The sequence below is a fragment of the Uranotaenia lowii genome, chromosome 2, assembly GCF_029784155.1.
Source record: "Uranotaenia lowii strain MFRU-FL chromosome 2, ASM2978415v1, whole genome shotgun sequence".
In the NCBI taxonomy this organism is placed as follows: domain Eukaryota; kingdom Metazoa; phylum Arthropoda; class Insecta; order Diptera; family Culicidae; genus Uranotaenia; species Uranotaenia lowii.
Genome location: NC_073692.1, coordinates 311,349,056 through 311,376,076, shown reverse-complemented (window position 1 = coordinate 311,376,076; position 27,021 = coordinate 311,349,056). Strand labels below are relative to the sequence as shown.

At 35.1% G+C, this 27,021-nt stretch overlaps 1 protein-coding gene across 9 annotated transcripts in view; it reads left to right on the top strand.

Annotated features, from left to right (window-relative positions):
* LOC129750112 (NAD kinase-like) overlaps nucleotides 1-22,112 on the top strand; it is a 181,797-nt gene extending 159,685 nt beyond the window's left edge. For 8 of the 9 annotated variants that reach the window (XM_055745341.1, XM_055745336.1, XM_055745338.1 and 5 more), the window contains 6 exons: nucleotides 5,216-5,299; nucleotides 5,368-5,601; nucleotides 5,666-5,975; nucleotides 6,040-6,297; nucleotides 6,367-6,449; nucleotides 20,868-22,112. In XM_055745341.1, the coding sequence (XP_055601316.1) occupies nucleotides 5,216-5,299; nucleotides 5,368-5,601; nucleotides 5,666-5,975; nucleotides 6,040-6,297; nucleotides 6,367-6,449; nucleotides 20,868-21,081 (1,183 nt within the window). In that variant the 3' untranslated portion in view covers nucleotides 21,082-22,112. Of the gene's footprint in view, nucleotides 1-30; nucleotides 106-5,215; nucleotides 5,300-5,367; nucleotides 5,602-5,665; nucleotides 5,976-6,039; nucleotides 6,298-6,366; nucleotides 6,450-20,867 lie in introns of those variants that run through there. The other variant, XM_055745342.1, reaches the window with a different exon arrangement.
* Nucleotides 22,113-27,021: the final 4,909 nt, after the last annotated feature.

Here is a 27,021-nt window from a genome sequence, read left to right as displayed (position 1 = left end):
ATTAGCTGTCGAAGTTGTTGGGATAGATCAATCACGATCGATCAAAGATCACGCAATGTTGAGTAATACGGGCATTCTAAGTGGTGCTTTTCAACAGAGACGCCGGTGAGTGTGTGAAGGACTTCCTAAGGAAGGAAGCTTCCATGTCGCTATAGTTATAGTTAGTTAAGCAGGTACCCACGCATCTCTCTAGGAAGTCTCTAGGCCAGGTCACGATGATTGGCTTGGCTAGCGGGCTACGATGAATGAAGGAGGAAGGACTAATCGGGGAGGAAGGAAGGAAGGAACGCATCACTGGTTAGGCCTCGCCGGCTTGTCTGGTTTGGACTTAATAGAGTCAGTATTTTGTGCCGCCCGCCGCCGCTTGGCGAAGTGAATGGTTGTTGACGGCTGGTGTTATTGTTAAGCAGCTTAGGAATCTTGTTGGTTTATTTGTGGTGTGAATGGCTTGGCTCAGTTATGTAAGGGGGAGGGGTTACCCAGAGAGCCCACAAGATCGGGCTTCAGGAAATCTGGCGACTGATTTAATGAACTTCTAATTAATTGGTTTGATTGTTTAGCTCCGAACGTTGGTTCATTAGCACTTAATTTGGCGATCCTGGTGTAAACACAGGTGTATCGTAAATTGTATCGATTGTAACATTTTGTAGGTAACGAATTAGATGTGCACATAAACGCTAAGCGTCATTTTTAAGCTGTGTTTATTGATGTAATTGCAGTGGAAATTTTATATCGACAATTGATTCGATGTCCTAAATGCTTGAACTTAGAGCTGTAGCATTAATCCCCATAAAAAGCTTATAAAGCTCAAATATGGCTATTTGGCCCTAGTTTAGAAACGTCATCATAACCTTTTTTTAAGTCTCTGATAAAATCTTCAAGCAGTTAAATTTGGTTTTCAAAGCTTTTATAAAATATGTTAGCAATTTTTGTGTTTTTCGATTCCGTATTTTTCTCGGAGTTTTTATTTTTTTTTATTATTTTTTAATGCGGGATCCTACATAACACAATGACATCGCAAATATTACGGAATACATTGAAAATAGGCCTGTAAAAATAATCACAAATACTTGACATTGCGAATCCATCAACTTGGCGTCATTTTGTGCCTTTCGATATTGCAACCAACATGGCGTTAATCAATTCAATGCATAATAGCTTTATTAAGGTTCTAAAACTGGCTGTCAATAATGTTATGTTTGATAACGGTTTTATGAGAGCTTCATAAATAGCTAAAATTTAACATCCTCTTGCAAGCCAACATTTTACCCGCGTAGAATTCATTCATCCTCATCCTCAATCATAGTCAAGGCATTATCAATATTAAACAGGTTTGAAAAGGAAAGCGGATGTCGCCATCTTGAATTAATGTTGGCGTCAACCAACAATTTTTTTCTCCTACCTGTAGAGTATTCATACCACTTCCGGTGATATGAAGTATTCGCAAAGAATTTTATTTTTTTTATTTAATTCAAAAACAACACACAAAAATGTGTAAAACTGGGAGTTTCAATTCAAATATGTGCAACCTATCCTAAGCGTGTCCTATTCTGACAACTTGATCGAGAACTGTCACATAACTTTGAAACGGTTGTCAAATTAAGCACAGCGTGTCTCTTATAAAACATGCAAAACAGCTTGAAGCAAACTTTTTAGTTTATATTTTATTGGAGTTTCAATGGAGCATTCAGAACTGTTTCTAAACCACCTAAATAGTATATTTATAAAAGTTTTATTACCGTTTTCAGAACTACCTGAAATCTAATAGTTGAATAGAGAACCTTAGCATTATTCATGTCCATAACAAAAACGGTTATAAAACTAGATGCACATAAAATTGAAAATGCCATAATAAAACCATAATAAATCTTTCAAATGATAGTTGGCTTAATCAATATTACCTGGGTTATTAAATTAAGTCAACAACAAAGAAAACAAAACAGGGTAATTGAAACAACGAAAAAAAAGCGGAAAAAGCAACGCCTCAAAAAATTTAAAAATTTAAAATAAAAATCAGGAAGCTTTAAGATCAGGCAGTTTAGAAACGAAAAAATGAAGAAAATAATAAAATAAACAATATTTAAATGTCGAGAGAAAAAAGTGAATAATTTGAAAATCATGATAAACAAAAAATTCAAGAGCATAAGCCGGTAATAAATTCAACATAACATAGACATTGGGAAATCTGACGATCCTCTTCCCGGAAATTCTCGGGATCCTGGAAACAATTGAAAATGAAGAACAAATCCTTATATATTATTTTAGGCCGCTGCAAAAATAGGCTTTTTGCTCCAGTATCAGTTTGCAATTTGAGACGATTTGGTTGATTCCTGAATTAGCGCAACGAGTTTTCATTTTGTATGAAAATTTGTATGAAAGAAGTAATTTTGCATTTTTAATCACCCAGGAAATTCAAACAAGCTTGAAATTATGTTCGTCTTTCATTTCGGATTTTGCCTATTCATAAGCTTCATATTTTGCTAACATGAGAAGAAGCTAAGTATTCCATGGAAGAATTCTTAATGATTTCAAAATAAAAAAAATCTTAATCCATCGAATAGTATTCAAAAATGACAAGCTTTGTTTTCTAGAGCTTTCAATATTTTCATGAAATGTTTTTTTTTCCAAAATTATATTATTAAACAAATTCATTCGCTATGCAATGCAGTTTTTTGGGAACTTAAATTTTCATCCTACGGTTGAACAACTTTCATATAAGCAATAAAAAACGCGAAAGTTAAAAGAAATGTCTTGAAAAATATTTTTTAAAGGTATTACATAGAATATTTTTTCTGGAACATAAGTAAGGTTTGCGGTTGGTTTATATGAAATATAGAGTAAGAATCAAGGAATATTAAAAATCTAAAGTTATATTTTTTGAGTTTTCAGTATATTTCTAGTGATTTTGGAATGAAATTTTATTTTGCATACAAATTTTTATACAAAATATAAACTCGTTTCGCCAATCCAGGACTGAATGAATCGCTTCCAAAATTTTTATTGCTCTTTGAGGCTGTAAAAACTACCAAAAAAGTCATGTGAGGTGTAAAAATTTATAAATTTGAAATTTCCTTACAAAGCTTGCAGCATTTTAATGTATATCGTATTTCTAAATTTTTAGGTACAACATAGTAGTATTGCAAAACATTTCAAATTTTTTTATTGCCTCGAAAATTCAATTAGCAGTTAAACAAAACACAAAACCCAAAAACTGAGTACTTAAACCGACAAACTTGTCTGATTCTGGCTGCAAAATTTTAAAATAATTGGTTTCGATAGAAGCTGAATAGCTGGACTTCAGGCGTTAATTTTCAGATAATTGTCCTTTTGTTTCAAAATATATCATTTCTTTGCTGATGATTTTGATACAGTCAACAGTTTGAAACAATTGCTAAATAGAACATTCAGATTATTTTCGTATCGTTTCGTTGTTGGAACTGTTTGGTTCTTTAGATTTTTTGTCGTTTTTCACTTTTACACTAAATTTTTGAACGAAAAACCATTTATTATCAAATGCCATGCATTAACCAGTTTAAAAAAAGTTTAAGTTTAAACCGTATAGCGGAGATAAGGGCATAACGAGCACCCGGGGCATAGTAAGCACTTCTCTTTTCCACGAAAGTACGAATTTTCACAAATTAATTTTTATGAGGAACAGTTTTGTAGTTTCTATAGTATTAATTTTTCAGCAAAAAAGAAATCTCCTTATCATCTTTACAAAAGTATTCGAAAAAAAAAATCAACTAGGTTCTCAAGTGACGAAAATATTATATTTTTTAAGCACCGGAATATAAGCTCTTATGATCGTTTAATCAACTTGATCTATGAAGTACGTACTGCAACATGATGTACACGTTGTTCCTCAATTTTCACCATCATTAAATTTTTGATTTTTCACTATAATCAACTTTCAAATGCGGTTTTACTTCAATTTGTTGATTCGGGGCGTATAAAGCACCATTGATCGGGGCACGATGAGCATTTTCTGCCGTAGATTCAAGCAGCAAATTCAACTCAACTCAAACTAATGATGTAACTCACATATCATAACTGTTTTCTATGGTTAAACTAGCGTCCTTCGAACGTGGCCATTATGCCCTCATCTCCCCTATCAAGGTAGAACTATAATTTTCCTTGCTCATTGCTAAATAACTAAAAATTTGGACCGTGTAAACTAATGAGATAGTATGAATAATTAAAAAAAAAAAATATTTAGAAAGAGTTAAAAATAAAAGAAACCAAATAAAAAAAACAGTAGGAGTTTCTAAGCATTAATAAATTTAAAGAATTTAAAATAAAAAAAATGATATTTAAATAAAAATTAACATTGTCCATATAAAAAAATGACCAAATTTAATTGACAAGAAAAAATAATAATAATGGAATAACGATTTTATCTATAGATTGTTTTTTCTTAACATAGAAAAGATAAAAGAATTTTCCTTGCAAATTTTTCAGTTAAGGGGCTCGTTTTGGTCACAAAAACTGCTCCTAACTCTACAAAAAATGCTTAAATTTCCAATAGGGTGGATGGTATTTGTAAAAATTGATAGTTTTCCAAAAAATAGATAAGTTCACGAAACAATATGCAAATTTTGGCTTTAAACTAGTTTGGTGGAATAAATAGTTGAACTAGTTAGTTTTTAGAAAAATAGAACGAATTTATTAAGCTTGAATAAACTAAGAAATAAGATATCTGAAGATTTATTTAAAAAATAGCTGTGTCATATGAATGTGAAATTTAAATACAGTTCGACACATCAAACTTATGGATGGTATTTGTAGTTATAAGTTTAAAAAAAATAGTTTCAAGTTTAGTAAAACAAAGTAAATAAATTCTAAATCAATAGTGACATTTCCGTAATTGGAAAAATATTTAAGATAAATTTTTATTCATCATCAGTTCATTCATCAGTTTTTCATGTTAATTGAGGCCCTCAGAGTCAAATAGATGCATATAAGTACAAAAATGATCGAATTTGAGTCAACAGTGAAACCTCAGTTTTGTTACAAATTGTAACTTACAATAATTCAAGAACTGAGTATTTTGTTCGGTATTCGTTGTGTGATTCGTTTTAGGTACATACTTTGTCCGCAAATACAAAAAGCTCTTTTGAACTTTATTAGAATTGTTTTGCTAAATTTAAAATTGGACAGTTTTGTAAAATATATGTGTAACTAACTAATTTTATTTATTCTATCTAATTTTCAACAGGCGAACGAGAAGTTTGAACGCACCCTCTCCATTTCAACAGTTTGGACCATGTGGGCGGATTATGAAAAATTCGGCAATGGTGATGTAAGTAAATTGTCTCAGTTGATTTTCACAGTTGATTTCTAATTGTTTTTTTTTTTTGCAAATTCCAGGCAAATTCAAGATCCCGCCAGCCAACGGCTGACCTGGTACAAACCTCCGCTGGCGGTGCTGGTCATCAAGAAGGTTCGTGACTCGAAGGTGTTGCAGCCGTTTGTCGAGCTCGTTGAATGGCTCATCCACGAAAAGCACATGGTCGTGTGGGTAGAGGGAGCAATCCTGGACGATCCGCTGCTAACGGAGGACAAGCGGTTCCACAAGATCCAGGACAAGTTGATAACTTTTAAGTGAGTTGAGATGGTCTAGTTTCTTCCCTTCCGGAAGTTCTAACTGTTTATTGTTTCATTGTAGGGATGGTCGGGACGATCTAACGGACAAGATCGATTTCATTATCTGTCTTGGAGGTGATGGAACGTTGCTGTATGCGTCCTTGCTGTTCCAGAAATCCGTCCCACCGGTGATGGCGTTCCATCTGGGGTCTCTTGGGTTTTTGACGCCGTTCCAGTTTGACAATTTCCAGGAACAGGTTACCAACGTTCTGGAAGGGCACGCTGCCCTAACGTTAAGGAGTCGACTTCGGTGTATCATAGTTCGTAAAGACAAAACCGAACAGGAGATCGCCACCCTCCGGTCGTCTCAGGATCCTAATACAAATATTTTGGTGAGACCCGTTTACTCTACAACATTTTTAGCCTCTCCAATAACCTCCATCATTCTCGCCGCAGGTTCTCAATGAAGTGGTCATCGATCGGGGTCTGTCGTCGTACCTGAGCAACATCGATCTGTTCCTGGATGGGAAGCACATAACGTCGGTGCAGGGCGATGGGCTAATTGTGTCGACCCCGACCGGAAGTACGGCCTATTCGGCGGCAGCCGGAGCATCGATGATTCACCCCTCGGTGCCAGCCATCCTGGTGACACCGATCTGTCCCCACTCGCTCAGCTTCCGGCCCATTGTGCTGCCCGCTGGGGTGGAGCTGAAGGTGGGTTGATAACTCGAAAACTGTACCAGGACTTTTTAGATTACTGAAAATTTTCCATTTCTGTTTTAGATTGCGTTATCTCCCGACAGTAGGAACAGCTCGTGGGTATCTTTCGACGGCAGGAACCGTCAGGAGTTACTTCATGGTGATAGGCAAGTTTTTTAAAATTCATTTTTAATTAGATAAGTGCATATGTGCAACCTAGAACGATGAAAACTAACTACAATGATTTTCACCAAGGGGTACGACCCCGAAACTACAATGATTTCAAAATTAACATTATTTTGTTACCATCCAGTTTTAAGAAACTCGCATCATCTTTATGCTTTTGATTGTAGTAACAGTTGAATGTTAATTAAGCATTTTTCTTATTTTGGTATGAATAACATTACCTTTCTTACGATTTGTGGACTTGTTGTTTTTACTGCAAATATGCAAATCCATGCTGCATATAAAATGCTCTGTAGTTTCTAAATCAAACCTACAGATAACTTACAATCGTCGTTTTCCATTTATAATGGAGATACCTACTGTCTTGTTGAACAGCGTCCTTTCAAGATATCTGTGTTAGTATCTCTACATGTTTGAACGAATTATGTACTCAGTTCAAAGAATCTTTTTGCCTGCTCCCGCTGATATTGCCTTCAGTTGGAGACAGTAACAGTTTTTCTCAGTTGTTGAACTCCTTTCCAATTTCTAATTCTCAGTTCCATTCAACCAGCCCACACAGTAGTATTTTACCCCAAATCCTGGCCAAAACCTCGAAATTAAAATTAAAAAAGAATTATTTTTTTTTAGGTTTTTCGGTTGTAAGATAGCTGTTGCATATTGTCGATTTTAAACCATCGGTATAGTGAGTTCGTAATGGCATAACTCGAAACATTGATGTATCAAAATTATAAATTTAGTCTTCCAAAATTTGGCGTAAACACGTACAATTACAAGCTGCGTAACACGCAGAATAATGTGACTATGAACAAAATTTCTTTTACCAATCTTCAGTTTCAATGAATTGCTGAAATTGCGCTTATTTCTTGATAAACACATGTAATAGAGAAGGTAAACAAAACAATGCAATGTTTCCGAACAAACTTTTATTGCTTTTTACAAATTAATGTTTTAGTTTATCTTCCGGGCTCCACCGGAAAAAATTTCACATTTCACACGAATGCTTCTGTCCAAAAGAAAAATCATGCGCATACTTGTGCAAATTGCGAGTCAAACAGAACAACGTAAGTGATAGTGTCAGAAACAAACGATTAGTGGCTATCTGCAACTGCAACATTGGGATCTGGCGACCAAAAAAAAAAAAGGTCACCACCCAAAAGTAAGGTATCCAGACTTTTCCACATATTTCCAGACATTTTTTCAAAATCTTCCAGACTTTTTCGAAAAACAGTTGGCAACCCTGGATATACATGGTGTTTTCGATAGAAGGTCCAGCAGTTGATCGGCAGAGCTCGATTGCTCGGGTTCGCCGGTTTCATCATGTTCACCGTGGTGAAATTGGCTAACGCGCCGTAGTACTGAAGCGGAGATTACAGGTTCAAGTCCTGCCGGTGAGCCGTTGTATCTTTTTCGAAAAATTCATTATATTTACGGCTTATGTCTTTTCGTTCTTTGATAGCTCATTTTTCTCTAATTCTTTCCATCATCTACGAAAATGTGAATATTTTCAGGTACAAAGATGTACCAAGCGATTTCATAACATCAGTTTTGATACCATTTTACACGGATGCAGTGAATGACCCGAAAAGCCCAAAATTATGAAATCTGAAATTCTGGTTAAAATAATAAGTTGTGTAAACTTGAAAAAAATGAAAAAAAGATTTTTAATCATTTAAAACAAAAAAACAGGTTTTGGCCAACTTTTTCCATAGAGATGTGCCCTGCGATCCTAGTTATGTACTTAGTTTGCTTTTTAGTTATTGAGGGAGGGGCGCAGATAGTTGAATTTACAGACGATATCGTGCTCATGATCACCGGCGAAACAATTGAGAAGGTAAAATACCTTGCAACGGTGTCTGTAGGAAGAGTCGTCATCTGGATGGAAGGAGTCAAGCTTCAGATAGCCCACAATTGATGGGCCGAATATGGTTTGAACCGAAGTACATATTACTCGTGAGCAACAAAATAGTTGCACCACATCTTTTAAACAGCAGCAAAAATACTTAGGAGTGATGGTCGACAGCTGTTTAAGTTTCGGTGCACTATCACAACAAGTGCTTCGAAAGTTATCGACTCACTGGCCTGGATTATGCCAAACTGCCATGGTCCAAAGAGTAGCATGAAAAAAAAAACAAACACACACATGTGAAACTTCATGTTTCTTTGAATTTTTTCGAACTATTGTCCTAATAACATTTTCAGATCTTGAAAAAGTATCAAACATGTGTCTCTAATATTTTTTGAATTTTCTTTATAATGTAAGTTTTAAACTAAAAATTTATTGGGACTGTTTTGGATCCTCAATTTGTATGTATGATTTTTTGAATTACGCAATACTATGAATTTTTGTTTTAAAAAAATATTAAAATTAACAAAAAAGTGTACTTTGGATTAAGATTTTTAATCAATATTGAATTCAAAAGATGCGCAACGTTATGATGTGCAATTTTGCAGAAGAAAGTGTATAGCTATGACTTGTCGTTTCAAAGTAATTCAAGTTTCACTGTGGAAAAAATCCACAATTTTCAAATTTTTGCTAAGAATTGCTCTACATTATGATGTTGATGAGTTTCGAGCAATCTAAGAACCAAATAAACTCCTGATATCAAATTTTTTGATCCTTTTATCAATCCTAAAATTACCAGAAAGAACCATTCTAAGTTTTTAGATTTTTTATTGATTTATGGTCGTGTTACTCATACTTGGGTGACGGTTTGGTGAATGTGTTATGGCTACAACCACTAAATAAATTTTAAATAAAAATCTAGAAACTAGTCATGGTTGTTTCTGCTAATTGAAGGATCGATAAAAGGATGGAAAAAATTGATATCAGGAGTTTATTTGGTTCTTAGATTGCTCGAAACTCATCAACATCATAATATAGAACAATTCTTAGCAAAAAATTGAAAATTGTGACTTTTTCCACAGTGAAACTTGAATTACTTTGAAACGACAAGTCATAGCTATACACTTTCTTCTGCAAAGTTGCACATCATAACGTTGCGCATCTTTTGAATTCAATATTGATTAAAAATCTTAATCCAAAGAATACTTTTTTGTTAATTTTAATATTTTTTTTTTACAAAAATTCATAGTATTGCGTAATTCAAAAAATCATACATACAAATTGAGGATCCAAAACAGTCCCAATAAATTTTTAGTTCAAAACTTACATTATGAAGAAAATTCAAAAAATATTAGAGACACATGTTTGATTCTTTTTCCAGATTTGAAAATGTTATTACGAAAAAAGGTCGAAAAAATGGCATTTTCCAAAAATCGAACCAGTGCGACCTCTAAACATCATTTTTCTGATTCGCCGCTTAAGAAAATATTGTTTCTTACACCCTTAGCTATCATTTGAAGCTTGAGCCCCCAACATCCCAGACATAGTACAATTTTGGGCCACCCTAATGCGCAGTCAGTTTTTCCCGTAAGCGTCAGCCTTTGATTGCAGAATGCTTCCTTATAGAACAGCCCATCAAACGCGTGGTCCATATTAACGATCTGGGCGTCGCACACAAGGGTAAATGCACCTAATAAGCGATCAAAATTATTTGCGGACAAACGGTAAACGATAGACATTTGATGTCTTCGCAACATTTTTAAATTTTTTGATGATCTATCAAATTCTTGAAAGAAAAATGTGATTTTTCGACCTGGAAGGGAGATAAAAAAATTATTTCTTGAAATAATTAGTTTAGAAACTTGATGTCTTCACAAAAGTTGTAGATCTTGTTATATTAAGCAACTCTGTTGATGACATAATAAAGATCGCATGAAAATCATAAAAGTTACGGGCATTTTAAAAATAACGAGAATTTCAACAAGTAATTTTGAGTTTTTATGTAATATCTTTTTTAGTATACGATTTACAAACAAATTATATTTGAGAAAGTTGTTCAAATTGTTAAAACACACAATTTTAAATACCTACATATTTCAACTAAGTAATGAGATATACTGCAAAATATCCAAAATAATGCCTTTTTTCAGTAAGTTATAACCTTAAGAGTTCGGACGAGTTCGTATAATTTTTTGAGTAGATTTTGTTGGTCAAGTTATTGGCTTTCCATTGATATATAAATTTAATATTAGTTTTGAATAGGTTTTCTGCAAACTAGCAATCAATAATGCGCTTTTTCCTTTAGAAACACTTAAAATTCGAAGAAAAAAACCCTCAATTTTTTCCCGTTTTTAGAGGAAAAAGCTCATTTTTGATTGCTTGTTTGTAAAAAATCTTTTCAAAACTAATGTTCGATTTATATATCAATGGAAAGCCAATAACTTGACCAACAAAATCCACTCAAAAAATTTTATCCTAACTCGTCCGAACTCTTAAGGTTATAACTTACTGAAAAAAAGGCATTATTTTTTATATTTTGTGGTTTATCTCCTTTCTTAGTTGAAATATGAATTCAAGACACAAAGCATCTAGTCTAGAAGTATTGGCTTGTATTGCAGAATTGTTCGTTCAAAATCAGCTTTTTCTGTTTTTGAATATATTTTAAAATTATGAACACAACGTTCAGCATTAACGAAAATCGTTTAATGGAATGTGTTCTAGGTTGTCATAATAAATCGTAGGGCCTGAAATTTTCGAAATTGGGCGATTGGTAAGGTCTGTAGCATCAATTTAGTTTATTATGGGACTGTTATGCGAACATAATCGAGATCTTTTCAAATCTGCTCGCATTAAAGTCCCATACAGAATATGTTTTGAATACCAAGATACTTTCGAAGACGTAAATTTGATCATGCCTGAATTTATATATGCAGTTTTAAATAATAGAAACATACAAAAAATAAACCAAGGGGCACATCTGGCATACGAAGCCCCAGGTGGTTTTAGTAGGACGAACCCACTTACGGCAGAAAACACCCGGCTGTTATGGTTTGAAGTCAAATATGCATCTTGTAAAAAAAATGTTCCTGAGGGAATATCGATCTTTCGAATCGAAAGCTTCGATTTTTTGGATCGATGTTTTAACTTGGAAAAATATAAGATCGGATATATATACGATATTTTTTCTCGCTATGCCGGCAATACAGTATGACCCATAAAAATGCGAAACATTTTTTTGGTTTTTTCATGACGATTATGCATATGGGATATATGCCATAGAATGTGAAATTTAAGTTCACTACCAAAAATCCCACCATGGTATTCAAAACTGGTTGTTGAATATGCTTTCAGTTTAAAGCTGAAGAAGAATATGAAGTTTTAATCGAAGGATCTTTGGAATCCGAGCAGTCCGGATTTGAATCTTTTCGACTACATGACATGGGCGTATGTTCAAGCAAAGGCCAGTGGGTCCCCCCACCCAAGTGTCGATTCTCTGAAGGCTTCCATCTCTGCGGCGCACAGTGGGGCAGACATGACCAATCGATGGTCAAAACCTCATAACTTTTTCAAATCAAATCCTACTGGTTTGAAGTCTTCTGAAAAGTTGTTCATCTGATCAAAATTTTTAATTTGATGTAACTTTTTTTCATCTAGGTCAGTGGTTTTCAAACTTTTTTCACTCACCGCCCCCTTTTGCTGAGATTCCGAGCTCAACGCCCCCCTAGGCAATTTTTTTTAAAAGAAAATAGCCACTAACCGTTGAAATTGCCGACTAACTTACATTTGCAGAGTACATCGTAATTTTTGTGTGTAGAACAAGGCTCAAAATTCCCTAAAATTACGCAAAATTTATCATCTTTATGACATTTGTTTTAGATTTCAAAGAAAATTTCATTTTTTGAGCTATTTAGAAAAATTTAAAACAATCAGTGCATCTTGAAAGCTTCATTTAGAGAAAACAATATTTTTTTAAACTTGTTCAAATACTTATTTTTAGATGACAATAAAATAGATAAGTCTCACAATATATGCTAAAAAATTATTGCAATAATCATATTGTCGTACAAAGAAATCTATGCCAAGAACACTCAAATTCGGCATTCTATTGCGCAAAACTCGCAGGACAAAATTTAACAAATTTAGTATTTTGAGTCACCGAATGTTCAATTTAGTAGAGAAGAGTTTCATTATTGAAATATTCTAAAATTAGCTCATTCATTACAAGCGAGAAAACAAGAATTCTCGTTAGGGTCCTTGATGTGTTATTGAAAGTTATAAAATTTGATCTCAAATTCCTGAAAACCTAAGCAATATTGACTACGTGGTATCCACAAAATTATACATCCACAAATTTATTTGAAAATTGTTGAAAATTACACGAAAATTCAAAACCTTATGTATGCTTCGTATTTTGAAATTTTCTAGAAAATTGTTTACCTAACTGTATTTTTTTCGATAAATTTATGCAGTGATTTACGTTAAAGATTTTTTTAAATTGAAGAAAAATGTTGATGATGATGATGATGATAACAATTCACAAATAAAAACCTGTATTCTGCTTCAAAACCTCGAATAACATATTTTCAGTGTTTTTTTAATTTTTAATGTGAAGCTTTGAACGTTTTCATATATTTGAAACGTGAAAATTTATAGGAACCTAACAATTTTAAGGTGATACAAAATTGATACATTTTTTATATGACCTCACCGCCCCCTTGCAACGCCCCCTTGCAACGCCCCCCAAAATTTAAAATTGGGCTCACCGCCCCCTTGGAAGCTCTCAACGCCCCCCTGAGGGCCGTAGGGACCACTTTGAAAACCACTGATCTAGGTGTTGTAAAATTTGATCAAGATAACTTTGTTTAGCTGATTTTCCTTAATAACGTGGAAGCTACTCAGTAGACCTGCGTGAAAATTTTTATGTAAATGTTTTTAGAACCGTTAAATAGTTGTTTTGAGATCCCTCCCTCATAAGAATGGTGGGGGCTCCCATACAAATGTTATCTGAATATCTGCACAACTCTTGAATTAATAATGGAAATGGATCCAAATTTGTCAAGAGAGAAATGCATGTTATTTTAACGCTAGTTTGAGACCCATCTCTTTTCTGGAAGAATGAGATTTCATAGAAATGGTACGAAATTTCTACAATTCTAAAAACTAATCAAGCAATTACAAAAGATCTTTCAACTGATAGGAACTTGGAAAGGAACAAATCTAGTTAATTGAAATTAATTTGACCTCTGAGGATTGCGAGGTACACAAATCGTTTATTATGATGGCTTAAAACTCATTCCATCTATGAAACGAATGCTTCCATACAAATTAAATATAAAATTCATGTATAACTCGAGAATTCAGCAAACAAACCGAACTAGAGTTGGGCATTAAGTCTCGTTTCGGGAACATTTTGAACCAAACCTCGGGAAAAAAAACTTAAAAAAAACAACCAAACTTTCTTCAAACCAATGTAAAAACACGTGCATGAGGTGAGAGCTCGGTAACAAAACAAATAAGTTCGAAAAATAAGCCATAAACTTATATTGGTACCTTATATAAGTAAGGCTATGATCATTTAGAATCCGGGCGGTTTCAAACGTGTGTATTTTAAAAACTCTTCATTTGATCGAAAAACTTTCTATGGAGGAAATGAAGGTGTTATTATGATATTTTATGTAAAATATATAAAAAAAACTTTTAGTTGATTACAAGAAATACTCTTATTTTATCATAAAATCTCTATTTTTTTTTATCTTTGCACACTTTTTTCAGTCATGTATTGATCTATTATTTTTACCACAGAAGCAAAACCTTTGCAAAATCATGATATTTTACCCAAATTCGAATCTGGTTGGAAGCTTTTTATGAGTAGGCTTGAAGAATGAAGTATCTTGAAGAATTTGACCTCTTAAATTCATAACATAACATAAATTACCTGGTCTATCAGGACGCATCTGTCATATTGCGTAAAAAAACGGTTGCACAGATTGCGATCTATAGAACTGCTTACTATTATTTATTTACTTGGTGTCTACTAGACAGGCAAAACTTTATATCTACCTTCCGAACCCAATAACCAAAGACTTTTAACCATAGTTGAGAACCAGGACTCTACTCCGATGCTTAGTTTGAACTTCGTGAGCATTCTAGGGTGGCTTCCTATACTTTTATAACCATTTGGGTAAAAAAAAATCAGAATAACACAAACAGTTCATGAGTTTTCAAGTCGATAATGAAGAATTTCCAAGGCGATTGTGCAAAATATTTTTACTATGTCTTTTTGCATCGCAAATATCTCAAACACACTTTTATTTAAAATCTGAGAAAAATAGACAAGGTAGTCCTTTTCATTACCAACACATCTCTGGTAAAGGTTTGTTTTTTTGTTGTTTCGATTATAGTCGTTTTACTATCTCTTTATGGCATTCGAGAATTTATCAACGTTGCAGTTGGCGGATCGTTATTGAAAAACTTATCCGGTACAACTGTGTTCTCGGGCTCGAACTCACGGACATCGGCTCAGGAGACAACAGACTTGCCAACTGAGCTATATCACAAGCCCAGGTAAAGGTGTATATATCCGAGCTTTAGTAACGTAGCTATCACCGAAATGAAGTGTCCGGATACTAAATGATCATAGCCTTAGCTAATGGATCAAGTAGGCTGTTGCTTTATGACAGCAATAAAACATGGATGCATTTTTTTTTCTCAAAATATCCAAAAATTTAGGGTGTAAATAATTTCTATTTTATTTTTGAGTAAAACTAGAAGATATAGTTTTTTTTTTGCTTTTAAACGAATGTTGTAGAAACATTTTATAGTGGCTCGTGATGTAGCTCAGTTGACAAGTCGGTTGCTTCCTGAGCCGAAGTCCGTGAGTTCGAGCCCGAGAGTAAACATCGAACACAGTTGTACCGGATAAGTTTTTCAATAACTGTCCGCCAACTGCAACGTTGATATAAAGTCGCGAATGACATAAAGATGTTAAAACGACTATAATCGAAACGCAAAAAAAGAGACATTTTATAGAAAAAAAAGTTGAATAAAGAATTCTGTTATAGAGAGTTTAAATTCCAAACTTGCCTGATGATAAAAAAACACATTTAAAAAACCGAAATAGTATTATCAAAAAGATTAAGTGGAAAATAAGTTATCAAAAGAAAAAAGAATTTAAAATTCAATTGAGTTCAAGTTTTTCGTGCAAAAAAAATTATCAAAAGTAATCCCAAAGTACGAAAATGATCCAAAAACATGTTTCACTAAAACGTGAATAACTTTTGAATTGGCAAAAAGTGGCAATTAATTGTTGTTTTGTTGGATAGCTGAGACTGCCATTTGAATGTTTTAGTAGGAATGAGAGTGGGGTCTCGTGGGGTAACATGTTTTCCAGATGTCCAAATACGATGACAATTCTTAATTTTTTAACGTTATACCACAGACAAACAGACGGGACACTCTGTTTCAGGTTTTCGCAAACCGGTTCCGGTTTTTCTTAAAACTAGGCAATGTCGACACCAGAGTGCACTAGTGTGAATATCAACACTGTTTTCATCATAGTAGCTGTTGGTTTTATACATATCCATGGAGCCTATAACAAAACAAATTTAAAGTAAACAAACTACGGTGTGAAATTAGATCAAATTTTTCAGTTTGAATTGCGGTAAACTCCAAGGAAAATCAATAAAACGTTAGTTACTTCCTGTGTCCGTGACCCAATCGTACCCCTCGTTTTTTCCGAACCAGCTGGTACCAGATAGTTCTACGCGGTTCCACTACAGCATTTGCATCTTCGATTCCACGAGAAATCATGTTTCATTCTGTTGCTAAATCAGGAGGAATCGTCAATAAATTTAGAATGGATTGATCAGTTCCGTGAATGTTTGAACCGGATATTGCAAGAGCTGGAGAAGAATCTGGATAGCAGAAAAGCAGAATATTCCAACGCCAGACCAAACATTTTGAACGTAGCGGTTTGGCTGATATCGTGATTGTTTTTTAAAACAAGTGTAAAATTTGTTTGTGGAAATAAACCAGAAATTTAAATATTGTACGTCAATAATTTTAGGTTGAATAATTAAATTCAATTTTGAGCTGCTGTTACTGTTGATGAAGTTTCTGTCCGTGTAAACCCAAAGTTGAACAAATAAATATGCAAATTTTCTCGATACCTTTAAATAAAACTTAAGATAAGTTCATTCGGAAACGGTTTTGAACTCATAAATAACGACACGTTACATTTGCAAAAGTTAGCAAGAACTCTCACTAATCTGATCAAAATCGGGGGTTTTCCCGTCAGTCGGTTTTGTGAAATCTGTACAGATAGAAAAATCCACTTTACTTGTAGGGGAAGGTCTAAATAGAGGATTTTTTTTAATGATTGGCTGGCAAAGTCTGGTAACTGAAAAATCCTAAGTCGATCTAAATCTAAAAGGTCGAGTATAAAACGAATGTGTTACTGAATAAATAATGATTAATAGGTTCTAGCACTCTTTACAGCATGTTTTAGAGTATAAGAAGATTACATGTTATTATATGTAAATGTTTATTTGTTTACAACAGGTTTGGAGATACCTGATTCCATGGATATCGTGATGATATTTTATTTTCTTAACCGGTTGGTGACTGCAGTTTCTCATAACAGGCAATGTCGACACCAGATGGCAATATAAGCAGCTTTGCGAAAAATTTGAAGATTTTTCTTCAGAGTCTCATGTCTGTTTGTCTGTGGTTATACGTTTGTGCTCGAAAAAAAATTACGATATTTTTTCAATTCTTCAACCTCAAATAAATAAATTTCATACCTATTATTCAGAACACATCCATGTTTTATTTTTTTTTATTTCTTTAAGAAATAAAATTTTAAGGGGGATTGAAATTTTTGTTTGTTTGTTTTTGCGATAAAATGCAACAGCATCAAACCCCAACGTCACCTACGTTGAAAATTATATGAAACAAAATTTTTTTAAATATGTTTGACAGATTTGTGATCGGTGTAATGTACAGTTTCTGAAAAGCATAAATTCATGATAAATTCTCGAAATTTACAAAAAAGGGTTTTGGCCAAGCTTTCATAGGTCCTGTCCCACTGTGCGGCGTGGGCTTCAAACGTCAGAGGCTTATATAGCTTTTTTTTTTTTTTTTTTTTTTATTTGGTTGGATTTTAACTTCTTCAAGTCATTCATCCCTAGGCTTATATAGCGAAGGTGGGCTCCCGATTCAGATCTAGCCTGGACAGAGTAAAGTAAACCCATCGAGGGATTGTTTCTTCCTATGTTTATTGTTTCGACACTTCTGTGTGGACTGTGATGGTATTAGGCAGGGCCGTAGGAAGAACCGGCTCATGGGGGGGGTTTTGATGACAATTTTTTTCCTATAACATTTTTGCTTGAACAATGCATACACAAGTGAAAAATGTTTGTATATGTTAGTAAATATTATTGAAGTTCAAGTTATTTTGCATTAAAAATTATTTATTTTTGAAAATAAGTCCTAGGAGATGCCATTTTTTCATGAAGCTTTAAAAAATATAGGGACTTGTAATAAAGGTCGTTGGTAAATCAGTTGCCTTCTGAACTGATGTCTGTGAGTTTAAGCTCAAGAGTATAAACATCGAACACAGTTGATTGCCACAGTGTGCCAAATGCATCGTTGAGAAAAGTCGCGAGTAACGTTTTTACTAACTTACATTAGGAAGCTTCTTCTTTTGAACCACAAGAATAATAAAATAAAATGTATCAAATATTCAGCAACAAAATTAAAAACTAAGGTTTACTGTTCAAATAAGGTTCATTTTCTACTCTTGTAAACTCGATTAAAGTTAAGATTTAAATTAGAACCTTTGATTTAAAGAATCTGCAATATATGTAAATAATGTTAAATACATTTTTTAGAAAGATAAAAAACAAGTTCAAAAATAATCATTTATTATTATATATTTCATAATTTTAATCCCGAGATTAAAGATTTCAAAATTTAAATCTAGATTTTTCAAAAAACAAATTCTTTGAAATGAATCCAGATTTTTTTATATGTGATTTTCACCAGGTTTATGTTTTTAAACTGACTTTAATTGAACTTAAAATTTTTATTCTGAGTCAAGAATCAAAGTTATGAAAATGTGATCTCATTCAATTTGAATCCTTGATAAAATTTTAACATTGATATTTTAATATTGATTATTAAACTTAAATTTGAGCTAAATCTGAATACAAACTTTGAAATTTAGTTCCAAGTCTGAATTCTGCAATTTAAACCAAAAATCAAAACCTTATTATAAATTCCAGATAAGAAGTCTTACGAACTTGAAACCCAAAAACGAAATTTGTATCAAAACTTTTAACCAGAAATCTTTTGTTTGATTTTGAATTTATTGGTTTTCAATATGAATTTGGTTTCAATCATTTATTCGTAATTGAATTAGTAAATTTCAATAAAACTGTGAAGGATGAAATTATTTCACATTTTAAAATTCTAGACTTTCTCATGTTTCAACTTTGCAGGATTCTATACCAGAGATGATCCAACCTGAAAATTTAGAACAATAAAGTGGATACTTACTGGGCAAATCCAGGCAATTTTATTCTTAAACCTCGCGAAATAAGGGGAATATTGTTTCATAATTTTCCTAAAAATTCGTTCAATATGCAGGCAAATTTCAGAATTATTCCATTAAAATAAATAAAAAACACATGGAAAAGCCAGCGGCTTCGGCGCAGTGGTTAGAGTTCAAGTCATCTACGCCAAAGTTCATGAGATCGAATCCCGGTCATGGCATACATAGTACACTTTCTGTGGTCTGGTGGTTTTAGCATTTGTGAGATGCTAGCCATCATTACTTCGAAAGATGTGCGCTTAGAAAGAGACGAACCAGCCCAAGGCTGAAAGTCTCTATAATAAGAAAAAAAAAAAAAAAAAAACACATGGAAAACTACTTTTATTCAATCGAAACACATCAGCCGATTCAGAATCTTGTTTCAAGTTTCCAAAAAATATCTTTTAGGTTTATGTTGTTGAAATTTGTTTAAAATAAATTATTTTGACGCGAGATACATAACTCTAATGACTCAATTAAAATTTTCGTTTGATTTTGCAAATAAAAGCAGAAAATCTGGTCAAAATCCAAAAAATCTGGTATGCTTAGTCTGTTTTTATTGGGACTCAACATTTTGGACTCAATTACTACTAACAAGTGAGATTTTTTTGAAAAACTGCTATAGAATTTTTTTTTTAAACGAACACAAACACATACAGGATCTCAATGAAACTTGACGTTTCCTCGAAGAGATTCCTTTTTCTTAACTCTAAGCGTACATCTTTCGAGGATATGATGACTACAAATGCTAAAACCACCAACCCACAGAAAGTGTACTATGTGTGCCGTGACCGGGATTCGATCTCATACCCGCTGGCTTAGAAGACTTGAAGGCTATCTTCTACGCCACGGGTTGCGGTGTTGTCCTGGAATGAGATTTCGAGGTCTCGGTGTCGAGATTGTTGCTCTATTGTTACCCATGACTCATTTTAGTTTTTCATCAAAATTTCATTAGAAATTTCAAATTTTATGTTTAGCGAAAACAAATTTACTTGGCATTTTTGGACCTTCATGGGGGGGGTTTAACCCCCAAAACCCCCCCCGTTCCTACGGCCATGGTATTAGGCGACTAACGTTCACGATCAACTAGACTGTCCACTTCGGATACTGTGGACAATTTCTTCCTAATTTAGGACACACACGACGAATTGACGGTATAGAGAGTTTGTTTATCTCAGGAACTCATCCGTTAGAGTGGCTTCTCGATAATAGCAACTTGTGATTTATACTTGTTTCAAATTATTTATCTGCATGTCTGTATGAATAAAAAGTGGTAAGAACCATCAAGAAAAGTGATTTTGAACCTTGATGACAGATTTCGCATTTTGTCTGGATCATATTGTAGTTTCAATTTCAAACTAGATACAATGAGAAATTTGTCGAACTTTTTAAATATTGAAGGTCTATTTATAAAACAACATTAACCTCCACAAGATGTGTGTTACCTTACTAAAGATAGAAGGCCCTAGACCCTTGCGATAACACAAGGAAAAATAAGCAAAATTGTGCTTGATGTCACAGATACTTAACTGATGTATGTAATTCAAATCATATTCTTGTATGATTTCAACTTGGTCAATATTAACAGATTACCAAAAAAGAAAATACCTCTAGGCTGTAAGCAATGCGTACATAAATGAAATTCACATTTATAAATCACATGTGTAGAGATTTTATTGAAACAGAGTTTCAAGGAAAGCCAAGATATTATGACAGAAATATGAGATAACATATCTGGGAAGTACTGGATAAGTCGCCTTGTACGACATGGACCAGTATCCCAATGGCAGTATTCTTTAAGCCGCTGCCACACAGCAATAAGTAAGAACTACAACCCATTTCTTCTAGGGAACATTCTCACTAACCCTGATTTCCGAAGAACTTTTTCTTTCAATCTTGATCATTTTACCAAGAATCTGTTTGAACAATGACTAACTAGCTTAAAAAAATTCTTCCTATTTCCAGCCTCCACGTGACTACCTCGATCTACCCGGTACCGAGCATCTGCGCCCAGGATCAAATCTCCGACTGGTTCGATTCGCTGGCCGAGTGTCTGCACTGGAACGTGCGAAAGCGGCAAAAGTGCCTGGACGAGCTGTCCGATCTGACCGGATCCGGAACCGAGGACAGCGCCATCGAGGAGATCGAACGGGGCATCGACAATCTGGATACCTGTTAAATCGCGGAGCAGGAGGATACAGTTCACGTTCAAGTTCACATGAGTTACCACCAACAACAGCACTGCTCACTCGAAGAAGCAAAAGTATCTCGATAAGTGTGAGAGACTCAAATAATCGTTATGGTGTGATTCTTACTAAAATTATCTCTATATTTTGAGGGGATGAAAATCTGGGGTCCAGAGACTGTTGAAAACTGCAAATCACACTTGTTAAAAGGGAATCAAACAGCGCAATAAACTCGTACTTTAATTCATTATTAGATTAGCCTTTTTGGTAGGGAGAGAGTGTTCAAAATTGCAGGAAAAGATATGTACAGAAAAGTTAAGTTTTTAAAATCGGATTCGAATAGCTAAGCATTCCCGGAATATTTCAGTGGAGGAAATCGTAGATAAATTACCTAAGTGATTTGTTCATTCCGGATATTTTGGAGCCAAGAGAAGCGCGGTGATAGAATGTGACACAGGAAAAGGAAAAAAAGTGCTTCGGGAAGTCGGCAAAAATGCAATCCATTTAATTCATCATTGTTCACGTTCATGTTTGAGCTAGCTCTTATTAGGCTTAAAGAAGGGTTTAATCCTAGTTCATTTTTAGTAAGCAAAAGCGAATCGGAAAGAGAACATTCACGACATAAAGTAAAAATCACATTTGAATGCTTGTTGTGTGAGAGCCACCTCTAAACTTACGAGTGTTTTATATGTAAGTAATGGACTTTGTGTTTTTTAAAAGGAAGTATCAATACCTTTTGTACATGTTTTAGGGAACCAATAGAAAGGTTCTACCTTTAGAAGTTAAATTCACTTCTATTCTATATTCAACTTTGAGAGAAAATAAAAACCAGAATGCAATATTGTGTGGTAGGGAAATGTTCGAAAGAGGTGAATGTATGTGCGTGTGTATAACCGAATTTCAATCATCAGAAGCATCCGCAACACTGGAACTGTTGAATAGTTTATGTCGTCCTTATGGAACGCTCTTTTTTTTCTTTTTAAATTTATATCCAAGTATTTAAAAATAAAGCTCAGAAAAGCTACTCGTCCATTCTTTGAATATTTTATATCACAATTATTTGGGCCGTGATATGTTTTCCCTAATCTACGACACGTATCGCAAACAACAGCTGGTTTTCCTAATTTGCCCTCGAATAGAGATGCGTTTTCGGCTTATTTTAAGATAAAGAGGAAGCTCCCATTTGGAGAGGCCATCATCATCAACATCAGTGGAACGAATCTTCGAATCGTAACATGACCGGAAAATAGAAATTATGCGTCCCTATCTAGTGATTTACATATTTTAACAATATCCCACCAAAAATTACAGCACTCATCCTGCAGATATCTTGCCATGGCATGGTGTGTAGAAATTTGCCTTTTTTCTCTGTCTCAACTAGTGTCTCTCATCCAAGTGAAGAGCTCATTTCCCTACATGCTGCGATTTCGTTTTCCTTTTTAGGAGTGGTAAACTACAAAAAGTCGCTAGCCGAAAAATAATATCAGAGACACCACCAACCTGTGTGTCCCTATTTCTTAAATGGTCGTTATCACGTGAGGATTTTGGGACTAGGCACTCTCCCTCCCTTCGCTCTTGAAAAGATAATAGTCGTCCGGAAATAGCTACAGTCGGATGGATTTTTCCGTCCATTCACACATTCTTAAGGAAGAATCTGGGAACGGTACAATGTTGGGCTGTCACGCGAGCCGAAAATCTACACACACGCAATTCCGTCTGTCAGGTGGTTGTTTTGGTGGTGCAGATTTTTGGGAAATGTTCTTGAGACGAAGACTTGCGATAGGAAAGTAATTGCTTTATCATATTTACTAGAGGGGAAGGAAAGCTTGGTGTCTTTGTTTAAAAAGCTTCTATCTTGGACAAATTTGAACGTTGTTGGGTGACCCTTTATAGTGTATTATATTTGATTTCGAAAATGACGTGTGTTCAAGCAAATTAAACCGACTTCTCCGAAACCTTTCATTATAGAGATCTTTGGAGCAATAAGTTTTTTTTAAACAATTTATTGATTAAGGAATCATTACTAGAATTCTCAACAATGCAGTGTCATATAAAAAAAATCGCTGAATCCCGTCCCTGATTTAGAGATATTAAAGCCTGAGTCACAAGTAGCAGGAATAGATGAATTTCGCGTTTTATATATTTATTCAATCTTTGCAGATGCTTTAAAACTAAGTACAATGAAAATATTTAAACTATCTTATTCTAGATTTATAAACAATTTTTGAAACATTGAAATGGAAATCACTAGATATTTCATTGAAGCGTGCGCAGCATACAGGTTGTTTTGACCGTATTGGGTTCGTCGCAGGGCAAGTCTAAGAAAATCGCGCGTCCGGGTTGATCTGATGGGAGCATTTAACGGCAGTTATGATAGCTGTTCTGAGCAATCCACGTTGTTCTGCAGGCGGTTGAAGATGAACTGTGTATTTGATTGATACATTCTACCAACTTATACAGACACATACATGCAAAACATTCACTACACAACAGTTCAAACGAAGCCAAGGGGTCCGGGTATGAGGTGCGAGGCATTGGAAATCTAGTTATCGTCTAAAAAATGCGTGTAACCCCATCCCTTGGCAAAACTGCGGTGAATCCGTGTACCGATGGTGGATAACCTACATACATACATATGAACATACTTACGTGCTGTTTCACTTTGTTTCGTTGACCTCGAGGATTGATAAGATGGCGATGATCATACTCCTGATTCCGGAAATTCTGATCCAACGAATTTAAAGATTTAAAAGTCCGCTCCGCACTCTGCAATCTGTCGACTTAGACGCCGCATCGTTTCGTTGAGGATGGCAACAATCACGCACTCATTCTCCTTTCCGGTTGCTGATAGCTGCTCTTCGGTTGCCTCCGCTTGACATTCTTTGCTATCACCGTTCGCTTGAACAACTCCGACAATGTCGTGCCTGCTTACTCCGACAATCGTGATCGAGCTCCAATTTTGATCGTGACTAAATAGACCGCAATGATTCTCTCGCTGCTGTCGAGTGGTCATCAACACCCCTTTCGGGGGATACTGATGGTGCACTTTTCTTTTCGCTGACCGTCGAGGAAGCAGTGAAATTGCTCTATTCCTGATAGCGCTCTCAGCCCGCCGATGATTAAAGAATGAAGCAAGGAGCTGGCACGTGTGTCGAATTTGGAAGCGTTCCGTGGAACCAATGGCTTCGAAAAAATCTTCCACACCTTCGGCCAACGATATCGCAACGAGAGGCATTAGCGTCATGGCAAAAGGTAGGGAGCCTTCCGTAGAAAAGGTAAGCAACCCGTATAAAAAGGGATCCTGAAGAGGATAAAATTTTCCACCAGGAAATTATCTAACTTTACTCCTGATTTGCTACTCACGTTTGACGGCATCGCTGGTACTGTGGCAAGCTGACCTCGGAGAACCGCCTGCTGGCTTTGTTTTCCGGCGCTGGGAGTACCTATAATTACCGGCTTCTTTTAACTCCACCAGGAATCGCGTGCCCATGCGTTACCTGCAATCCGCTTGTTTTGGCCCCTTTCTTCAGCACTTTGTTGACTATTTTCTTTATCTTCGTTTACTTAAGAAGATTTTGTGCTGACAAGATTCTCAAAACAAAATATTGGGCCACAACATACTACTTTTCATGATTTTTATGTATTCAGAGTGATCATATGGGGCTCACTTTTTTGTCATCGTATGACATCAACAACATGCACCGTCCGAAACTCCTGACTAGAGAGGTAAGGTTCGCCTCCTCGGATGTGCCTCCATATCCTCAGAAGAATGTGGGTGGGGTAACGAGCATGCACCACCAACGAAATGCTCTCCGCGAATCTCGGAGTTTTGGATGAGGAAGGCCTCCTGTTGGTGCTGACCCCTGTCGATGAGCAGTTTGCCTGCCTGAGTAAATCCTGTTCGTTGCGATAAAGCTGGGTTCTTTTCCGATGCGGGTTCCTTACAGTGCAGCTCCTCCTACGTTGTTCTTTGTTGATGAATCGGCACCCTTCCAACAACGCTCGCGAAGACAGCTTTTCCGCGATCCGGGGTTCAAGTCGGCTCTGCGGTTCCTACTGATGGAGAACCTTTGGTTTAATGGCCTGATATGGCCGAGTAAACGTTTGGTACCACCCTTCCGAACGCTGCTGGGTTAATACTTTTGTGATCTGGCGAATGTGGGATGCCCGAGAAATTGAAGAACGGTTGCCATGGACCGAGTGAATAGGAGGAAATGTAAATAAAATAAATAAAATAACCCGTAGCTACGTATCTATTTTTATCAACAAAATTTAACAAACTGTTCCTTCTGGGACTACCTTACCTTAGACGTTTGTTTAAAAAACTAAGCCATTTTATGTTTTTACTGGTTTTGATGCATCACTTAGCTGAAGCATTTGGTATCTGTTTATCAAGCACTCCTCATCACTATGAATTCTAAAAAAATGGGTAAAAATGTATAAACAACTATTTGAATCGTTTTCATGCCAATTTAAGATTAGTCTAAAATTTCGAAAAAAAATTTATGCGCAGTATTAAGGGTGCCTAACTAATGCTTTTTCGCAAATGCAATAATCAATAAATTCTTTGAAACTCCAATACTAAAAATCATAAAATAGTTTAAAAATCGGTTTCATAGTTTGTTTATGTTTTTATAGTAATTTTTCATTTACGATGATACTTTAAATTCTTCAAGTCTTTTGAAAATGTTTTTAAGATTTCCATTGCAACCATTTCCTACAGTGTCACGGCGTTCGTTCCCAGGGCAACAATTGATTCTGGTACCACAAACAACCAGTTTCAGAGTTTGTCGTCATTCAAACACTTGGGGAAAACAAAAAAAAGAAACACCCAAAGCGAAGCACATGGTTTACTGCATTTTCCAGAGAGCAAGAGCCATTTTCTCTGAGACGTGAGAGTCATCCATCCGGTACTCAAGGAAATAAAGAGACTGAGTTATTCGTTTTTCCGAAATTCGTCCGACGAAAGTTTCCCAAACAAAGACCCCGTTTGGGAAATTTTCTCACGGTTCACTAATCTTTTGGGAAGGTGGGGGCGTAGGAAGTCACGAAAAACGGTGGCAGATTGTGTAAGGAGCAGCAGCATACACAAGCAAATATGTACCCTCCGAGAAGAGTGCTCTCGACTCTTCATCAACATCAACATCAACAGCAGCAGCAGAGCAGCTCCAACCCAACAACAGGATGTACCTACTACTGGCATAGGTGTTATATGAAAGGGGGTGGTGTCCAATGACGTCATTCGGGTTTTCTGTTGTTCTTCTTGAACATGGAAGAACTGACATGCTAGTTCTGGGGTTTAGTGAAGCACTCGCCGCGAAATGCAGCATCCGTTTGGCACGTCTTATGCTGTGTTTCGACAACATCTCATTTTTTATCCTGTTTGTTTTTACTTTTTTCTTCTCTGTAGCTTTTCGAGGGAGTGTTCTCTGTTGCCTTTGCAGGAAACTTTTGCAGCGCATTGTCCCATAACTTTAATATTGAAGCTGTTGATTGGATTTGTACCTTATCAGGGAAGCAATTTAAAAGAGGATAAATTCATCCGAACATTGATCTTAAAGTTTCTAACGCTATCGTCGATCATTAAAGATGAAAATATATTAATATGGAAAAAGTAAGAGAAAAAACATTTACTATCATTACTATAACAAAAGACGGATATTCCATTAGTAATCTTCTTATTAGTTAATCCTTTTGCTCGCGAATCGATTATATTGCCACCTTGCAGTGATATTGCCTACCAACCAATTACAATTCTAACAATCATTAATCATTTGTGAAGGGATATTGTGTCGTTCTCTTCTTTAAACTAATTCAAATTTTTGTAATTCAGAAGTGATTGAAATAACTTTGCTGTTGCTGACGAGTTAAAATCTAGTCTATCTGAAGGAGTTCAGATTATAAGATTTCATAAAATCTCTCGAAGGATTTTT